Source organism: Polyodon spathula, chromosome 7 (genome assembly GCF_017654505.1).
Source record: "Polyodon spathula isolate WHYD16114869_AA chromosome 7, ASM1765450v1, whole genome shotgun sequence".
Lineage (NCBI taxonomy): Eukaryota > Metazoa > Chordata > Actinopteri > Acipenseriformes > Polyodontidae > Polyodon > Polyodon spathula.
In genome coordinates this window covers 39,332,985-39,351,902 of record NC_054540.1, presented here as the reverse complement: position 1 = coordinate 39,351,902, position 18,918 = coordinate 39,332,985, and the positions used below count along the sequence as shown (strand labels likewise).

The following is an 18,918-nucleotide window of genomic DNA, read 5'->3' as shown; positions in this document are numbered from 1 at the left end:
TTGTTCATTTTTAATAAACATTTTTACGCGCAAGCCTCTCAGATGTGTTAGAGTGTGTGTATGTAATTGTGGGAAGTACTGTAATGTTTTGCTCCTCTTAAACAGATATCCTGAAGCGCACCCTCTATTATGACATGTAAGGATTATAAACCAATTACAAATCAAGAACACATGTAGACCCAGTACATACAGTATAAAAACCAATGGAGAAAATACATAGCAAGACAATCTGATAAACAACATAATCCGCTGGCACAAATCCAAGGTGGGGCAAACATTTGTCTGTAGAAAAAAAGTAATTGGCAGACAGGAAGAAAAAAACAAATATGTAACATGCCGGAGGCTGTGTGTGAGCTAGTAACCCCACAGTCCACAAGCAAGCATCTTAACCACTATGCAAACGAGCCAGACTTATCTGCATTCGTAGTAATAGTTAACCTCAGCAATCGACTGTAGCCATTCTATGAGTTCCAGATCACAGCAGCAATGTAACAGTAAACTGTAAGGTTATTGGTGGAAGCAGTTTTGCTTGAGACTGGATTCTCATTGGTTGCAATTTTAGTACCTGCTCCAATTGGCTAGAAATGGTTACGCTTTTTGGCACAGTGCGAGACTGACAGTTGGCAAGTCACCTTTCAATTTATTAATTCACCGGTCAATCGTGGAGCAATCGATTCACCCAGAAACCTGTCAAGCCTTTCATATGGATGAATTGGCTAATTAATGTATGAATTGATGACCGAATTGACAAATTAATCTATGAATGTATGCACAAATTGATTAATTAATTGATTAATTTACTAATTAATTGATTAATAGTTTAGGCACAAATGGCACTCCACATGGCCCTTCTCTGTGATGCCTGGCCAGGTGTAATTGAATATCCAGCCAGTCTTATGCACCAGACCAGAGGGTGTGCAGCTAGAAAGAGCAGATCAGTTTTGTAGCTTCTCCAGGTCACCGGTAGTAATGCATGGATGGTTTGTCTGTTTCCTTTTGTATATATTTTAATTATTGACAAATACATTATTGTCATTGTGAGGCGTGTGAGTACAAATGGATTTTCCAGACAGTGATCCCAGACTGATAGGTATCCTTAATTTCACTTGACTCCAGTGGCTGGAATTTACATACTCGTACTTCCGCCCCTCACCAAGGTGCCGCCCTTCAAAAAGATGACTTTTGTCATGGTCACAAGACCTTGGTAAGGGAAATCCCGAGTTGGTTTGATGCCTTCTACTGTTGGGAGGCTGAATTGCAGACCGAAACCCCTTTGACTCATCACATATCCCACCCCTCAGAGTGGAGCCGAAGGAACACTCGGAAACCTCTAACCCTTCCTTTTCCCCTCCCTCCCGGGACAAAAAATCAGCGTTTTGATGTAACTTACCGGCACGATGCCTTAGTTGAAAGGCGAAGGGCTGGAGCGCCAGGTACCACCGCGTAATCCTAGCGTTTGAATCCTTCATTGTGTCTAACCACTTTAAAGGGGCATGATCTGTGATGAGTACAAAGGGTCGTCCCAGAAGATAGTATTTTAAGGACTCCACTGCCCATTTTACTGCCAGGCATTCTTTCTCTACCACAGAGTACCTTTGTTCTCTCGGCAGTAACTTCCGACTAATATATAATATTGGGTGTTCTATACCATTTTTTTCCTGGGACAGAACCGCCCCCAGACCAGTCTGTGATGCATCGGTCTGAAGGATGAACTCTCGGCTGAAATCCGGGCTTACTAATGCTGGGGCCTGACTCAAATTAGTTTTAATAGATTCAAAGGCTGTCTGACACTCTGCACTCCACTTAATTTTATTTGGAGCGTTCTTTTTAGTGAGATCAGTGAGAGGGGCGGCTATAGTGGAAAAGTGTGGAATAAAGCGGCGGTAATAACCAGCCAACCCTAACAGTGATCTCACCTGGGTTTTTGTGGTAGGTACCGGTGAATCCAACAAAGCCTGGACTTTTGAAACCAACGGTTTCACTCTACCCTTACCCATTATGAAACCTAAATATTTTGTTTCTTCTTTTCCAATAGCGCACTTTGCCATGTTCTCTGTGAGTCCCGCCTTCCTCAGAGACTGTAGGACGGCTTTTAATCTACTCAAATGTTCTTTCCAGGAAGAACTGTATATGACTACATCATCGATATATGCAGCTGCATACTCTCGATGAGGTTGTAATACCCTGTCCATCAGTCTCTGGAAAGTTGCGGGAGCTCCATGAAGTCCGAACGGCATAGTACAAAATTGAAAAAGACCATCTGGGGTTGAGAATGCCGTTTTCTCACGAGAGGCTTTTGCTAATGGAATTTGCCAGTATCCTTTCGTCAGATCCAAAGTTGAAATAAACCGAGCTCGCCCCAGCTTGTCTAAGAGTTCATCTACTCGAGGCATGGGATATGCATCAAACTTAGAGATAGCATTCACCCTCCTAAAGTCTATACATAACCGTAGTGACCCATCTGGTTTGTCTATTGGTACAATTGGGCTACACCACTCACTTCGGGAAGGTTCAATTATCCCAAGTTTCAACATACACTCCACCTCCCTCCGGACAGAATCTCTCCGACTTTCTGGAATGCGATACGGTCTCTGTCTAACTCTCAGACCTGGCGGAGTGATAATAGCATGTTCAATCAAATGCGTTCTTCCGGGCACGTTAGAAAACACATCACCAAACATTTTGATTAAATTGCTTACCTCTTTGCGTTGATCAGGAGTTAATTGTTCCCCCATCGGAACCCCAGCTGCTGATACTGGCTCAATTGAGGGTCCATAGTCCTCTCCCTCCTGTTCGGGAGATATAAAATGGACCTCCCGTTCTTTCCACGGTTTGAGGAGATTAACATGATAAATTTGATTTTCCTTCCGACGCCCAGGCTGTCGGATCTCATAATTAACTTTTCCAATTGCTCGAATGACCTCAAAGGGACCCTGCCATTTAGCAAACAACTTAGATTCTGATGAGGGAAGCAACAACAACACTTTGTCTCCAGGTCGAAAGTTCCTAATTCTTGCATTTTTATTGTAGCTTTGCTGCTGCTTCTGCTGTGCCACTTTGAGATTGTCATGTGCCAATCGACCGACTAATTCTAAGCGATCGCGTAGCTGTAATACATATTTCACTATATTTTTAGAGTCTTTTGACTGTTCTTCCCAGCCTTCTCTTATGAGATCCAAGATACCCCGCGGCTGCCGACCGTACAAGAGCTCAAACGGAGAGAACCCCGTTGAGGATTGTGGTACCTCACGAACTGCAAAGAGCAAGTAGGGAAGCAGTTTAGCCCAATTACGTTTCTCCTGATCTACAAAGCGGCGCAACATACTTTTTAAAGTCTGATTAAATCGTTCAACAAGCCCATCCGTTTGAGGATGAAAAACTGAGGTTCTAATTGAACGGATTTTCAATAATTTGTATAATTGCTGAATACAGCCAGACATAAAATTAGTGCCCTGATCAGTGAGAATTTCTTTCGGGATTCCCACCCTAGAAAATATTTTAACCAATTCATTTGCTACTACTTCTGCACTCATAGAGCGTAAGGGAACAGCTTCTGGATATCGTGTTGCGTAGTCCACTACTACCAAAATATACCGATATCCTGACTCTGCTCCCTCCAGAGGGCCTACTAAATCTACACCAATCCTCTCAAACGGTACTCCAATAATTGGCAGTGAGACCAGAGGTGCGGGGCGAACTAACTTAGGGGCAGCTAATTGACATTCCGGACACTCAGATACATACTTCCGCACAAGACCATAAACCCCTGGCCAAAAAAACCGGGCCAGAATTCGTTCCTGAGTCTTTTCAGTTCCTAAATGACCTGCAAATGGAATGTCATGCGCCAATCTCATGACTTCTGACTGAAAAGGCCTAGGAACCAATAACTGTTTTACGAGCTGTCCCGTCCCGGGAGCCCGGGTTATTCTATATAATAAGTGCCCAGATACAGAAAAATGCGGAAATACCACTGGTTGTCCTTCCTGCATATCCTTCCCCTCAACATATCTAACCTGTTTCCAAGCATACTGTAATGTGGGATCATTTTGTTGTTCATAGCCCAGGTCAATATCTCGGTCCCAATGATTAGGTACGCTGAGAGGAGTGTCTTTTATTATGTGACCTTCCACATCAGTAACCTCGCAGCCCCGGTCACACTGAACACCTACTCCTTTACCCTGCCGTTTACAAGATTGGTTTACCTTTGAGTCAGACCCCTCCCCTTGTCGTCTCAGAGTTCCCTCATATTTTTCCACCCTGCGCTCTCTCTTTGTTTTTCTTGGGCGGATTTTAGGGTTAAACAGGTCGGATTGTAACGGGAAAATCTCGCCAATTGTTTTCTCCCGTTGCTTAGATTGTCCCCTGGTAGAAACTAAGACCATTTCCCGACCTAAAATACGATCAAAAAACGGCCAGTCTCTTCCCAGGAGAACAGGGTATGGTAAACATTGCGCTACAGCCACTTTAACGTAAGCTGAGTAACCATCAACAGTAAGTCTAACTTTAGTGGTGGGATAAACCCGAGTTTCTCCGTGGATACATGAGATAGCCACTTTACCCTGTGGCTCCCAGGTTACCCCCTCCAAAAGAGCTTGTCGAATCAATGTTTGTGCACACCCAGAGTCTGCAAATGCATTAGTACTCTTATCCCCGACCTGTACTCTTAATTGATAAGGGCCCTCCCAACATTCCCCAGTGTTCTTACCTGTTACTGCCGACCAGGATCTTCTTGCCAGGTCTACCTCCATCATCGGACAATCCCTGGCTATATGTCCGGGCTCATTGCATCGGTAACAAACTGGGGTAGAAGGCACCAACGGGGTTTGCTTGTCCTGTGAGTCGGTGACCGACAGGTTAGGGGGGTTTTCTCTCGCCCAAGATGGGGCTAACCTCGACCTCCATGGTCTGAAGGTCTGGTTACCTCCTCTGGGCTTCACTGATGGGTTGGTCCTGGTTAGTTTAGGCGCAGGAGTGGGGTCAGAGGCGACGTCTTCATTCGCATCCTCATAAGCCTCCGCCAGGATGATGGCCTTCTCGAGAGTGGTAGGTTGATTCCTTTTAACCCACTCCCGATTTCCTGGCGGTAGTATGGAGGTGAACTGCTCTATGGCGATCTTCTGCACCAGTTCTTGGTGTGTGTGTTCTTCCGGTTGCAGCCACCGGGTGCACTGATCCAGGAGATACTGTCCCGCAACCCGGGGCCGCACCCCCTTGGACAGCTGGTATTCCCGGAAACGGCGCCGGTATGTTTCTTCCGTGATCCCGAGGCGTGAGAGAATGGCTTCTTTTACTTTTATATAATCCGCGGCCTCCGAGGCCATCAAGGCTCTATATGCTGCTTGCGCTTGTCCTGTCAAACAGGGTGCCAATTTCATGGCCCAGTGTTCCTTGGGCCACCCTGCTGCTTCTGCCACTCTCTCAAAGGTGACCAAGAACGCCTCAGGATCATCTTCCGGAGTCATCTTCTGTAGCTTTGGTTGTGAAGAAAACATCCGGGCAACCGCTGTTTCCGCCGCTGGTGTCGAGATTTTCTCTACCAGCTGACCAAAGAACTGGGCGAGCTGTTCCTGGCGCCGTGCTTCCCTCTCCTCTCGCTTCTCCTCCTGCTCCCTAAACATCGCCAAAACTGTAGCTGGATCCATCTCCCACAATGACACCACGTGTGAGGCGTGTGAGTACAAATGGATTTTCCAGACAGTGATTTACGTGTAACAATTAAAATTTTATTTAATATTACACAAAAAATAAAGAAAAATAATAAAGAAGGATGTGAGGGAGGGAGTGCGGGGGTAATCAAAAATAAAGGAATGGAAGCCTCTTAGTCCTCTTCGCGTTCTGCTTAAATCCAGAAATAAAACAAAAAGGAATAAAAACAGAAAAGAACCAAATTAGTAAGGCCTCCGTTCGTGACATAGTCCAAACTCCCAAGTACTTCCCTCCAGCCTTTTTTTCCCTGCCTCTATTCCTTAGGACCAACCCCGAACACAGTAGCACGTTCCCTTTAGTATGCAAACCCCGCCCCGGTAGTCAGTGGATCACCAATCCCAGACTGATAGGTATCCTTAATTTCACTTGACTCCAGTGGCTGGAATTTACATACTCGTACTTCCGCCCCTCACCAAGGTGCCGCCCCTCAAAAAGATGACTTTTGTCATGGTCACAAGACCTTGGTAAGGGAAATCCCGAGTTGGTTTGATGCCTTCTACTGTTGGGAGGCTGAATTGCAGACCGAAACCCCTTTGACTCATTACAGTCATTTTTAAATGCTTGGCCCCTAAAGGCTAACATTGTGGTCTATGTCAGCGCTGTTTACATAACGCTTGAGACCAGCGCGGAGACCAACAAAGCTAGAAACTGAGTTCATTTGACCAGCTGAATTACACGCTGAATCATAGAATTTCCACAACGGACCGTTTAAATGTTACATTTTTGTTTTTTCGATTTCAAATGTGACGAAAGGAATGGCACTCATTTAAAAAAAACTTTAAAACACCTCTCACACCAATGTGTATATTTATTTCGAGTTTAATATGTTGTGTATTGATATTGATATTGATCAATCAAACTGTGCTTAGGCTAAAATAAGTTCTGCTGTGCATTGTGCTAAATATCTGCACGGTTAGTCCTGAACAGCCAATCAGATTGCAGCATCTGAACATTACCTTTTATAAGACAGTTAGAATTCACTGTAACACATGCCTGAGTTGCTCACCTTTTAAAAGCACGGCTGCATGGTGTGGTGTGCAGGGTGAATCATACAGTCAGAGGAGCGCAGGTTCGTGTCCTGGCTGTTCAAAGTTGTGTGTCTTTGCTAGGGAGAGCCGTTGTGGATCCCTGTGGAGTAGGGGTTAAATAACTGAGCAAAAAAGGAGTTCTCTGTAACAGAAAGCCATCCCAATAACCAAACACACATTTGCTTAATTTTGGAACCCATTCCTAAATGGTGTATTCCTATGCGAGCTCCAACCAAACGTCCCTGTACATTCATCTGTAAATGCAATACACAACTTGATTTACACATGATTTACAGTGAAAGAAGAACATGTAGAGTTACAACATGTTTTGATTCCTTTCAGGAAAAAAAAAATTACATGTTTGACACTTGGGGAAGTGCTTTGAAAACAAGTCTATTGAATCTTTATTTTTCTCTTTTTTCAGGAGCTTATTACAACTTTGTACATTGGTTTCTTGGGGCTCATATTCTCTTCATACTTTGTGTATCTGGCTGAGAAGGATGCAGTAGACGAGGAAGGGAAGACAGGATTTGCCAGCTATGCAGACGCCTTATGGTGGGGAGTGGTGAGTAAATTATTGCAAAGAAAAAATAAACATGCTTCTAGTGCCATGTCAACACAACAATACATAATTGAAGTCTTTAAAATCTCAAAAGTAGTTAACCCTAACCAATACTTTAAGTGCAGTGCAGAAACCAGGACCAGAGGGTGCAGTTGGAAATTAAGTGGAGAAGAAATTACACTTCTTCACACAGAGGGTGGTGTAGGTATGAAATGGGTTACTTAGTCATGCTGTTGATGAGGAGTCACTTGAATATTTTAAGACCCTACTTAATGTCAGTCTCTGAGATCAATCAGCTAATAGAAACTGGGAAGCAAAGCTGGGCCAAATAGCCTCCTCTTGTTTGTAATTATCTTATTGGCCATCATCTCCCAAAATGTATTTCCTGAAACTAACATTGTCAGGGCAACACCTCAGTGTCTTTTAACTAACTGTATATCCAGCAGTTCAAGTTTGACACTGTTCCCTTTTTTAGTCCTAGTTTCATGAACCAACTTTTTGCTACTTGAGGAAACTCATCCATAACTAGTAAACACTATTAAGCAAGAAACTTCAAAATAATAAAATTATCTTTTGACTAGAAGTCTTTCTCAGTGATTTCACTGTTGAAGACATTGAAGAAGACATCTAGTCAAAACATTTGTCATAAGATGTTTTAATCAAGGTTTTAAAATATTTTTTTCTTCATTAACAACATTATCACTGGACCGCCTTTTTTGTGCTGAGATGATCTTTTTGGCTTGTTTTATTATGCTTTTATTTAGGATATACGGTTATTTAAAATAGAAGTTTGCTGTAGCTTTGACATTGTTTTGTGTCTCTACAGCTGGTACACAGCTGTATTTTATGATTCTCTCAATAAAGTTCCATTACAGAGCCACTGAACATTAACCGTTTCAGTGTCACATTGTATCCCTGCTGGCCATGATATGGACATTCAGAAAGTGGCCTATATTTCTTCTTCAGAGTAAATGGCAGGCAAATTGCACCCTCCATAGAAAATGTATTACACAGGCAACTTGCCCATAATGGAAAATCAAACACAATGTCTTTACAGATGGTACACTACTGTATTCTATAATTCTGTATATACAATTATATTACAGGTGGTGTCCAGTTAAAAGATATGTCATCTTTACCAACCATTCAATCTGATATGATGCCTTCAAGGATGCTTTGTTTTTGTTCACAATGTTTTTGTTGCCAGAGAAATATTGAATGTTAATATTGAAAGTATACAGTCTCTAGCATTGTGAATTGTCTACACTGTTTATGTGCGAATTAAATTTAGACTAAATAAGAATTACTATTCCAGCTCTAACATCACAATTATTGCAGCTTTAATGCCAATATTTAGCTTTTCTTTGAATTGTCAGAGATAACTAAAGTTAAGTCCCACTTGTGTTTATTTAAAATTAATCCTATCACTTCTTAACCACCTGGGATGGATCCAGGGTGGATTAAAATATTAGAAACATGATACAGACCGCTGGTGGTTTTACGTCTATAACTGAAACAACTGGTACTGTGACCTCCAAATGCGAAACAAAAAAACAAACAAAAAAACTAAATATGTTTTATATATATATATATATATATATATATATATATATATATATATATATATATATATATATATGAAATGTACTTTGTACTTTTTGTATAGGTATACAAATGTCAATTGCTCTGGATAAAAGCATCAGCCAAATCAATTAATATGACATATTTTTCTGGCTTGCTATTTATTAATTTATTAATGTATTTATACATGTATAATATAAACATTAATTTCTACATTTATTAAAAATATTTATTTCTAAATATATATAAATAAATGTAAGCTTAAAAAATTAACACATTTCAACAACTGAGTAGTGGCGCAGTGGGCTAAGGCTGTGTGCTGCTATTCAAGGATGTCATGTTGCAATTTTAAACCACGGTAATTTATTTTTATTAAATATTTTCTGCGATATGTGCTGTTTTAAAACATAAACAAATTGTTTAATATAAATGTGTGGATATCAAACTGCTTGCGTTCCCTGGTTTATTTTGACGTTGACCAACATGTGGAATCACATGATTGGTAGACGTCCAGTTATTTAGCTTTTCTGTTTGAAAAGTCGCTACACACTCTTAAACAAGTTAACGGAAGAGGAGGAGGAGGAAGAAGAATTTTATCTTAGTTTGACGACTTATATCTCATTGTGTATGAGAGGTATTTACGTTTATTTTTTTCACACTTGTTATTACTTGTTACACACTTGTTACACACTCATTTTAGCAGTGTCTTCTGGATCAAAACATGCGACTGACGGAAAGCATGCTGGCCAATAGAGGAACAGAGAAGGGAACTGGTTGTTAATGACAGGAAAGACGCCGTTGAAAGTATGGGAACAATTTCACACTCTGAAAGTATGGCTTGCAAAAATAGATTTCTGTAACCTCTTGTAGTACCAGATGAATTATAAGAGTAATAGCGGGGTTCCAAAATATATAACGTTATATGTCCCCATGTGTTTCTACAACTGTTTAAATAACGTACTTGTAATTTTTCTTTTCATTGTTAACATCCTGACAACTTTTTACACTTACAATTTTAAGATCTGTTTTAAAGGTCTTCTAAAAATGTCCACTCTGGGGTTTGAGAACTGTCCTCTAAATCAGGAAGAGCGATTAAAAAAAAAAAAAAAAAAATATTAATTATTATAATCGTTATTGCTGTGTTACTTGTTTGACAATGTGGGCAATAATCCTTACACTATCCGTGCACTAGAGCGGACATTTTGAAAAGAGCTTTGAAACAGACTTTAAAGTTATAAGTGTAAAAAGTTGTCCAGATGATAATAACAAAAAGGAAAATTACAGGTACATTATTTAAACAGTTGTAGTAACACATGGGGACATGTAACACTGTATTTTTCAGAACCCCGCTACTTACTCTGCCAAAGTCAGACCATTTAAATAACAGTAAAGACATAATAATACAAAAGCAGCAATTTTAAAGTTACATGAAAACCCACTAAGCCATTTTGTAAGTGTATTTTTAGCCTTGACTTGAAATCTGTAACGGTCCCAGCTTCCCTGACAAACGAAAACAGAGCATTCCATAATTTAGGAGCTCTACAAGGAAAAACCCTACCTCCTGTGTTGCTTTTGTTGACCCTAGGAATAAACAGCAGCCTGCATCCTGATACGGGGTCAGTAACTCTTGCAAATAACTAGGTGCTAATCAATTCAGGGCCTTGTAAGTTAACATCAACATCTTAAAATAAATTCTATACTGCAGAGGGAGCCAGTGTAAAGAGGCCAAAACAGGGATAATGTGTTAACTTGTCCTGGTTTTAGACAGAATTCTAGCTTGATATTCTGAACAAGCTGCAAGCGGGATACCACACGTTTTGGGACACCAGAAAAAAAGTGCATTACAATTATCGATTCTAGATTAAACAAAGGCATGCATTAGTTTCTCGGCATCAGATATGGAAATAATTTGTTTGGCAATATGTCTCAAATGGTAAAAAGATCCAAATAATAGAGCAGGATCAAACGTGTTTCTTTAAAAACTGCACATCTGAGGCCTGTGCAGTGAATTTAATATATTCAATTATTATGATATATTATAATTTATAATCATGGATTTATTATTTGTTTTCTTGTTTTAATAGTTCCTTTGAAGGTTTCATGGTGGCTTATGTTATGAAAATGTTTTCTTGTACAGTATTTACAAAGATATAAGCATATAGGCTTGATGAGAAGAAACATTTTTGTCCCAGAATATTGAGTCAACTTGTTTTTGACTTTTTGTGCAGGTGCAGGGTACAGCTGTGAAGCACGATAGTCAACAAAGTGAATCATTTAGTTTCTCTTGAAAATACAAAATCAAAGCAGATGGTGGTCATTAAGGATTGCTGTTTGAACTGGATCCTGCCCATTTTTAGAAAACCACATTATGGTAAAAAGGGCCTAGCGTCTGACAACCATGTCTGTTCTTCGTTCCTCCTTCAATCTCACACTGGCTTTATTGATGGTAAATAATGCCCTGAGGAGAAGAACATATAGTCTGTGCAAGACTGGAGAATTTGATACTAATACTTGTGGCCAAAACAAACCACACAAGTAGAGAATTGCCTGCAGCCACTATATGGTTGGATTAGTGCATGGGAATACCTACACTAGCTTAATGTCAGACATTGTGCATTCAGAACCATATTTACCCTTTAACTGCTGAGAGTTGCAGCTCATTGCATCTGGAGGGCTATATATCCATGTTCTTAGGCTGCTTTGTTTGCAATAGTATGGTTTCTTTGTTAGGGTTGGGAAGGGGAATTTTCCCCCCTATTCTATGGGACAGAATGCAGAGCTTCAGAATGCCATATTGGTTTATAAGACAGCAAACATCTGTGTATGTGGGCATGAGTAGAAGTGAGTGGACTAAGACTAAAAGCTGAGGTCTTGCATAATGCAAGTGCCAAAAATAACGATGTTCACAGTCCTTTAATACTGTTATATAAGGCTTTATTTTTAATATACAAGTTAAAAGCACAGTTATATTAGTTACCAACCTTTATTTAGTCAATTTATCATTTTCATTGAAAAGAAGGAAAAGGATGAAGAAGAGAATACCTTCAGGTGGCTGAGGTAGGTAGCCAATTGTGATGTCACCGCTTTGAAATGACTTTCCAGGTGCATGGTGTCTCAGGTTTGATTTGTTAAAGCAGGTAAGGTCAACCATGCAGATATGGAGAAGCTCAATATGGGGTGGTAGATTTCATGAATAAGGTTTTTCCGTGATATGTCATGGAATACAATAGGCTAAACTGGATATTGTATTAGATTTGATCAGTACACACAGTAGATGCAATAGGTAGGCTTTGTGCAAAAAGGTGATATTCTAAAATGTACTGTAGAGAGCATCATACGCAGGTGTATTCAAGACACAAACACATATCTACACAAGTCTAAAATAGAAATAAGATGGCAAAAAAACAAGAGTTTACTATCAGGAGTTCACCAACAACATGGCAAAATTATCTTCAAAACAAGATGCTTGTTTTGCTGTGGAACTCTCTAAAACATAGTACTAGTTGATTCATTGATAAGAAAAGTTTTTCTATAAAATATTTTCAATATGCAACCTGCTATATTGTGCTATAGTATCTTTGAAGCATTTCCATACTGTTCAGCAACTTCCTTGTATGTAAACTAGGGCTGTAACTTAATGTGATGATCGAATACACACTCTGTAGGTTGCGATACGCACATACCTACATATCATGGTCCAGATGGGCTACAGCGATATCTCATGTGCAACAATTATTGATACATGAGGAATCGTAATGTAAACCTCATCACCTCATGTACGCTTTAAGTTACCAAAGGGTGAAAATCAGTTGTAGGATTGATAAATGTGATTAATATTAATTGGAGTGTGGTAATAACCAAACTGATATTATCAGGAGCTTGTGCCACTTGCTTCCCATTACATTAACCCCAGTAGTGATAATAAGCAGAGAGTGAGGTTAAGGTGGGTTTGAATATGTTTGTATGTACTGTATAGTCTGTATGTCACGTCATCACTATTATTTTTTGCTTTTTTTAGGTTACTGTTACTACAATAGGATACGGAGACAAAGTTCCTCAGACGTGGATTGGAAAGTTGATAGCCTCCTTTTTCTCCGTGTTTGCCATCTCCTTCTTTGCTCTTCCTGCGGTAATTTCATTTTAAGCAACCCTGCATTGCCTACTATTATAACATCAGAAAATAGTGTTGACTGCTGTAATTGAAATGACAAAGTGCTGGGCATGGGAGTATTTAAAGCCAAACGTATTTTAAAGCCAACATACTGCATTTTTTCCTAAACGTTAAAGATCAGTTTAAACACTGCCGTCTGTAAACAGACTCTGCTAACGTGAACCAATGTTTTTAAATGTTAATGACTGTTCCTCTTATCTTTTTGTTTTGTGCTTGTGTGATGGATCTCCTCTTAGCAGCTGGTTATTTAGTAATACTGACATCAGCACAAGACACGTACCTGCCTCTCGACTTGCTCTTTTGCTGAATGATAAGACATTTGTCTTTGAACAACACTGTTTGCAGTTTGCGGTCAGCCTTTGGCTTCCCATTCAATTAAGTTGACTGAGAATCCAATTCATCACACTTGTTTGTGCATTACGTTAATTTAGGATATGCAATTTTTCAAGCACCACACTGTAGCCAAAGAAAGTCTACACTTCTTCCTTGTACTGTACAATATTAATTTCCATAGTCCCTTGTCTCAAGACCATTGAGTGAGTTTGTCACAGGAAAGAAAGTGTACCTAACCAGTACTGGAATAAATCTCCACATATACAAGAATGACAAAGTGAGATGAAACACCTACTACAAGATGACAGAGGGAAGCTGGGCTGTTTTATTAAACAATGGAAACCTCTCTTAGCTGTTAAAAATAATCTGAAGCCTATACTTGAATTTAAACATTGATCATTTATATTGATACAATATATGCATGATTCACTATATGTATTTTTGTAACACTGCTGTATAAACAGTTCTGTACAGGTGTATACAGATTAATGTGAGTGAAGTGGCATCCCATAAATTTGCCCAAAATGGCACCCACAAAAACTTTTCCTCATGCTTGAATAAAATCACTTTCTGTAAACCTTGTTAAACAGGCCTCTCAAACACCTATTGGACTTAATGGACCATAATTTGAAGCAAGTGCTTATGACAAAAAACTAATATGAAACCACTTAGTTAGAAAAGGGCACAATTAAATGACTCTTTGAGTAGATTTTTGCTAGTTTTATACTGTCAATTATTTTATTCCTCCTTGGAAATTTGCCTCTGCATTTGCTTCAAAATCAGCCCCCATCTGTCCTAGTACTGGCCCAATACTCACTGAAGGGTAATGTATATGCAAATATTAGGCAGGCACTACTTATTAATGTATTATGATTAGTTGGTGTTGTTGGGGCTGTATGTTTTCTTCTTTGGTTCCCTAGGTAATGTAATGGTTTTATTGCAGGGTATTCTGGGATCAGGCTTTGCTCTGAAAGTTCAACAGAAGCAACGGCAAAAGCATTTCAACCGACAGATTCCTGCTGCCGCTTCTCTGATACAGGTACATGGTTTAAAACAAAATGTGTTGCATGGTGTAGTCATAGGCACACAACAAAAGACTATGTCAGTGATAGAAGTGTATGTTACGATTAAGACTTTATTTATGTTTGAGAAATAAAGTTTATCATACTTGCCAATACTGAGTTTCCAAAATAAAGGAGCTGTAAACTAAAATCGTAGTTGCCTGAATTCTAAGTGAATACCTTCGTAAGATAAAGGCAAACAACCATTCCTCTTTCTTATTTGTCAGAATGATAGACTGATAAGGTGCTCCTACTAATTGCTTTTAAAAAGGAAATATAGTAAAAAGAAAAACAACCATGAGATCTTTTGCAATCAAATGATCTCTTGGCTTACTTTCATCACAAAACAAGCCTAAAGGCTAAGTTTGGTACTGCAAATTGACCTCATCATCAAAGGACGAGCTATGGCACCTACATTTATAAGAATTTTTTATTTATTTGTTTTTTTTAAATCATAAAAAAAAAGAAAGAAGCCAAATTATACATTAACGTGATATTGCAAAGTTATTCATTACACTGCACATATGTGGCTGATTAATAATACGACCGTCAGTAACATTTGACAACTACCTTCTATTTAAATTAACAAACTATTGCTGTATATAAACATATATTATAAATCAATCTGAATTTATAAAGCTGTTTTATAAATGTTGATGCTGAAATTGTAATACAGTTAAAACGCTTATCTTTCACTATTTGTGTGACTTAGACTTTCCAGCAGAATGCTTTGGAATTTGTGAGTCTGGGAACATGTCTACTACAAATTTGCTGAATTATTCACAACATGTAACTTGATCTCTGTTTTTCCTATTGCAACGAAGGATGTTACTGAAGCATTGGTTTTCTGAGCGTCACTGGCTTTTTGGGGTTTATATATTTTTTTTGTTTTTTTACCGGACAAGGAGGGGCACAAGGTCGTAGATGGTCAAGTATGTGATCTTTCCTCGCACTAAATACCTGCCAGACACAGGGCTCTACCATGCTAAACCATGCCAGATACAGATGGGAATTGCAGTAACCACAGACCGTACATGACGCAGTATCCATGATTTTAGTAGTTTTAGAGCATTGTATAGAAAGTAAAGGTTTCCTGACCTAAACGGATTTACCAGTGGTTTTGAGCAAAACAGGAGAAAATCTGTTCCGTGAGAAGTGTCCAAAAAGGTTTGGTTCATGCTTAATTGATACTGTCAGGGCTGCACTCACTCTGGTTTGTTTGTCCCTTTAAATAACAGACCCAACATAGAACTTAAATTTAGTGTTGATGCGCACTTTTAATAATACCTAAAATAAACAAAACAAAAATAAAACCTAGCTCTCTTCGAGCACTAAATACACATTTCAGGAACCTACTTAAATAACCGGACAGGTAAGCCATTTACCGTTTGACAAAACAGAGCACACAGTTTCACAAAATACGAAAAACAAAAGGCTTCACACAGCAGAGTCCTGAATGAACTAACTCAGGGGTTTATATGCCCCAGAGAAACAGGTATAGGCAGTTGGTTCTAATTTACAATAATGAGGCCAACTGCCAAAACATTAAAACAATTAAATTAAATCACACTTACATTTGCACATGTGTTTGGCAGGGAGGATTTTAACCCCCTCCCTGTCTTGCTACACATCCTCCCCTTTAAGTGCGTACCATTCCAAGGCCACTTCACTCCACCCTGAAGACCCATCTCTTTGATTTTCGCCCTCCTCCATGGGCAGGCTTGAGGGTGGTTCTTTTCCTCATGCGCTTCCAAGGAGGGACCGAGAACTGGCAAGGAGGGACACAGAATGCTTGACCAGGGCAACCGCAGTGCAGAGCAGTGACTGGGAGCAAGAAACCGCAGGCAGAAGTGTGCGGCTATGCACCGGTGCAGCGATTTCTGCAGCCTTAGGGGGAACACACTGGGAGGAAGGGGGAATGCATGTGACATCTGACTCCCACAACATGACGTCTGCAGCTTCAGGGGGAGTGGAGTAAGGGACCAGGCAAGCAACTGTGCCTGGCAGTGCTGGACAGAGGTCCGGGCATTCTTGCAAGGTGTTCACAATCCTGGGACAAGGGACCGCACTCTGCAATGCCGGACTGGCATGCAGGGGTGGTGGTTGTGGTTGTGGTGGAGGCACATTCATCACTTCCTCCCCCTTGTCTGGTACTTCTCTCTCTGGAGCTGCAGACAGCTGCAGACACTCTCTGGTGCTGGAGATAGCTGGGCTTTTCTTGCCTGCTCCCACTCTGTTGCCTCTGGATTCGGCAGCCCCCACTCTTGTCTCCATCTCCTGTTGTCTTTCTTCATTTTTTCTGTATTTTTGTTTAGACTATCAGCTTTTTTAAATTTTCCATTTTGCCTTCTTCTGGGTCTATAGGGGTCCCCACACAGGCTGCCACCACATGTAACAGCTGCATTCATTTTGGTTTGTTTGCCCCTTTAAATGACAGACCCAACCCAACACAAAACTTGAAGTTTAGAGTGGATGTGAATTTTTGATAACACCAAAAATAAACAAAACCTAGCTCTCTTTGAGCACTAACTACACATTTCAGGAACCTATTTAAATAACCGGACAAGTAAGCTGTTTACTGGTTGATAAAACAGCACAGAGTTTCATAAAACACGAAAAACAAAAGGCTTCACATAGTACGTTTGAATATGACTGAGCACACTATCAATCGGGCTTCACACAGCAGTCCTGAATGAACTAACTCTGGGGTTTATATGCCCCAGAGAAACAGGTATAGGCAGCTGGCTCTAATTTACAATAATGAGGCCAACTGCCAAAACAATAAAACTATTAAATCACACACACATTTGCAAGTGTGTTTGGCAGAGAGTATTTTAACTCCCTCCCTGCCATCCCAAACATTTATTTATAGGCGCGTGTCAGGATGTGAGTGGTGCAGGAATCAGTGGAACTCCAAAACAGAGGGTCCAATACAGTGATCTTTAATTTGGTGACAACACACGATCATGTTGAAAATGTTAGGTGCTCCCAGTGCAGTGTCCAGTGATAGTATCCAGTGTAACGGCTGTGCTCCTGGTGATATCGGGGGGGAGGGGGTGTTTCGCTGGCTTTTGCGGCTTCAGCTCCCGGTCAATCTCTGTCTACAAAAACAAAACACAAAAACACCGCTGCATTTAACTTTTAAGCACAGGGGTGTCAAACTCAGTTCCTGGAGGACTGCAGCGTCTTCTAGCTTTCGTTCCACCTGAGCTCTCAATTACTTAATTGGTCTAATTATTTGATTAACTGAACACATTTAACACTTCTCTTCAGGCCTCAAAATATTTCATAGGTAGTGTACTTTGAATCAAGTGCATTTTTAAAACCATCAACTGTAACTGACCTTGAAAAATATTAAATATGTGAAATTCAACAAATAATTAGATCAATCACGTTAATTGATAGCTTAAGTTGGAATGAAAACCAAAAGACCCTGCGGCCTTCGAGGACTAGAGTTTGACACCCTGCTAAACTCCTCCTTGTGACCAGCCGGGTGCCACGCTTTATCTAATCACACATACCAAACAGCTGATCACAATAGATCTGTTCAGCAGTCTTACAGCTACGCCCATCGACCACGATGTCCGACTTCAGGTTCAGTCCTACCATCGAGTCGGCCCATCCCTGTGAAGGCGTACATACCATCAAACTTACTAGTGCCCTTCCTGGTTGAGAGGTAGAGTTCCAGCACAGATTCTTTCTCTTTCGTTTAGAGCTCCATACACTCTTCCGGGGATATGCATCCGTAACATTTATATAGACTAAAAAAATAAATAAAAACACACAAATGCACCCCCATAGTTAGCGCCATTTGTGAGGAACTGATTTTAGTATGTGGTGTCACGGGAAATGACAAACAAATCATATATCCGTCTGTTTTAACCCGACTCTTATCCCGAACGTTGTTTCCATCAAAAAATGAAAAACATTGTTTTTTTTAAGATTTAAATAAGAAACTGTCGCAAAGACGGCCAAGTGGGCGGCATCAGAACCAGGAAGGAATGAAATATACAAAGACGATGATGTGAAATGAAATGATGATGGCGCCGGTTTATTGTAAAATAAAAGGGTTTAACAAACAAAAGACAGGACACGGCACTTCGCGCCAAAATAAACAGACAAACAAAACGAATAGACACGGACAAAACAGAGTGGACGAACGCTACACAAACAATTGAGATTTATAGTTACACTTCTCTCTCTCTCTCTCTCTCTCTCTCTCTCTCTCTCTCTCTCTCTCTCTCTCTCTCTCTCTCTCCTGTTCTCCACTCCCGAACACCCAACCGCCAGTATGTGACAACGTGCATCTATATATACTGTTGTGCTGGGATTCAATTACTAATTTTTCAATTGACTCCCAGCACGTGAGTTAATAAAGTGCAATTCCCCGTGCTCACATATTTTTACATTTTACTTGCCTAAATACACATATACATTTTAAACACTCGTGTTACACAGACCCGTTTATATCCCGTG

At 40.2% G+C, this 18,918-nt stretch overlaps 1 protein-coding gene across 1 annotated transcript in view; it reads left to right on the top strand.

The window, feature by feature from the left end:
- kcnq1.2 (potassium voltage-gated channel, KQT-like subfamily, member 1.2) overlaps window positions 1-18,918 on the top strand; it is a 514,204-nt gene that overhangs the window by 96,839 nt on the left and 398,447 nt on the right. The window contains exons 6-8 of the mRNA XM_041255488.1: window positions 7,159-7,299; window positions 12,896-13,006; window positions 14,325-14,420. Coding sequence (XP_041111422.1) covers window positions 7,159-7,299; window positions 12,896-13,006; window positions 14,325-14,420 — 348 coding nt within the window. The remainder of the gene's footprint in view (window positions 1-7,158; window positions 7,300-12,895; window positions 13,007-14,324; window positions 14,421-18,918) is intronic.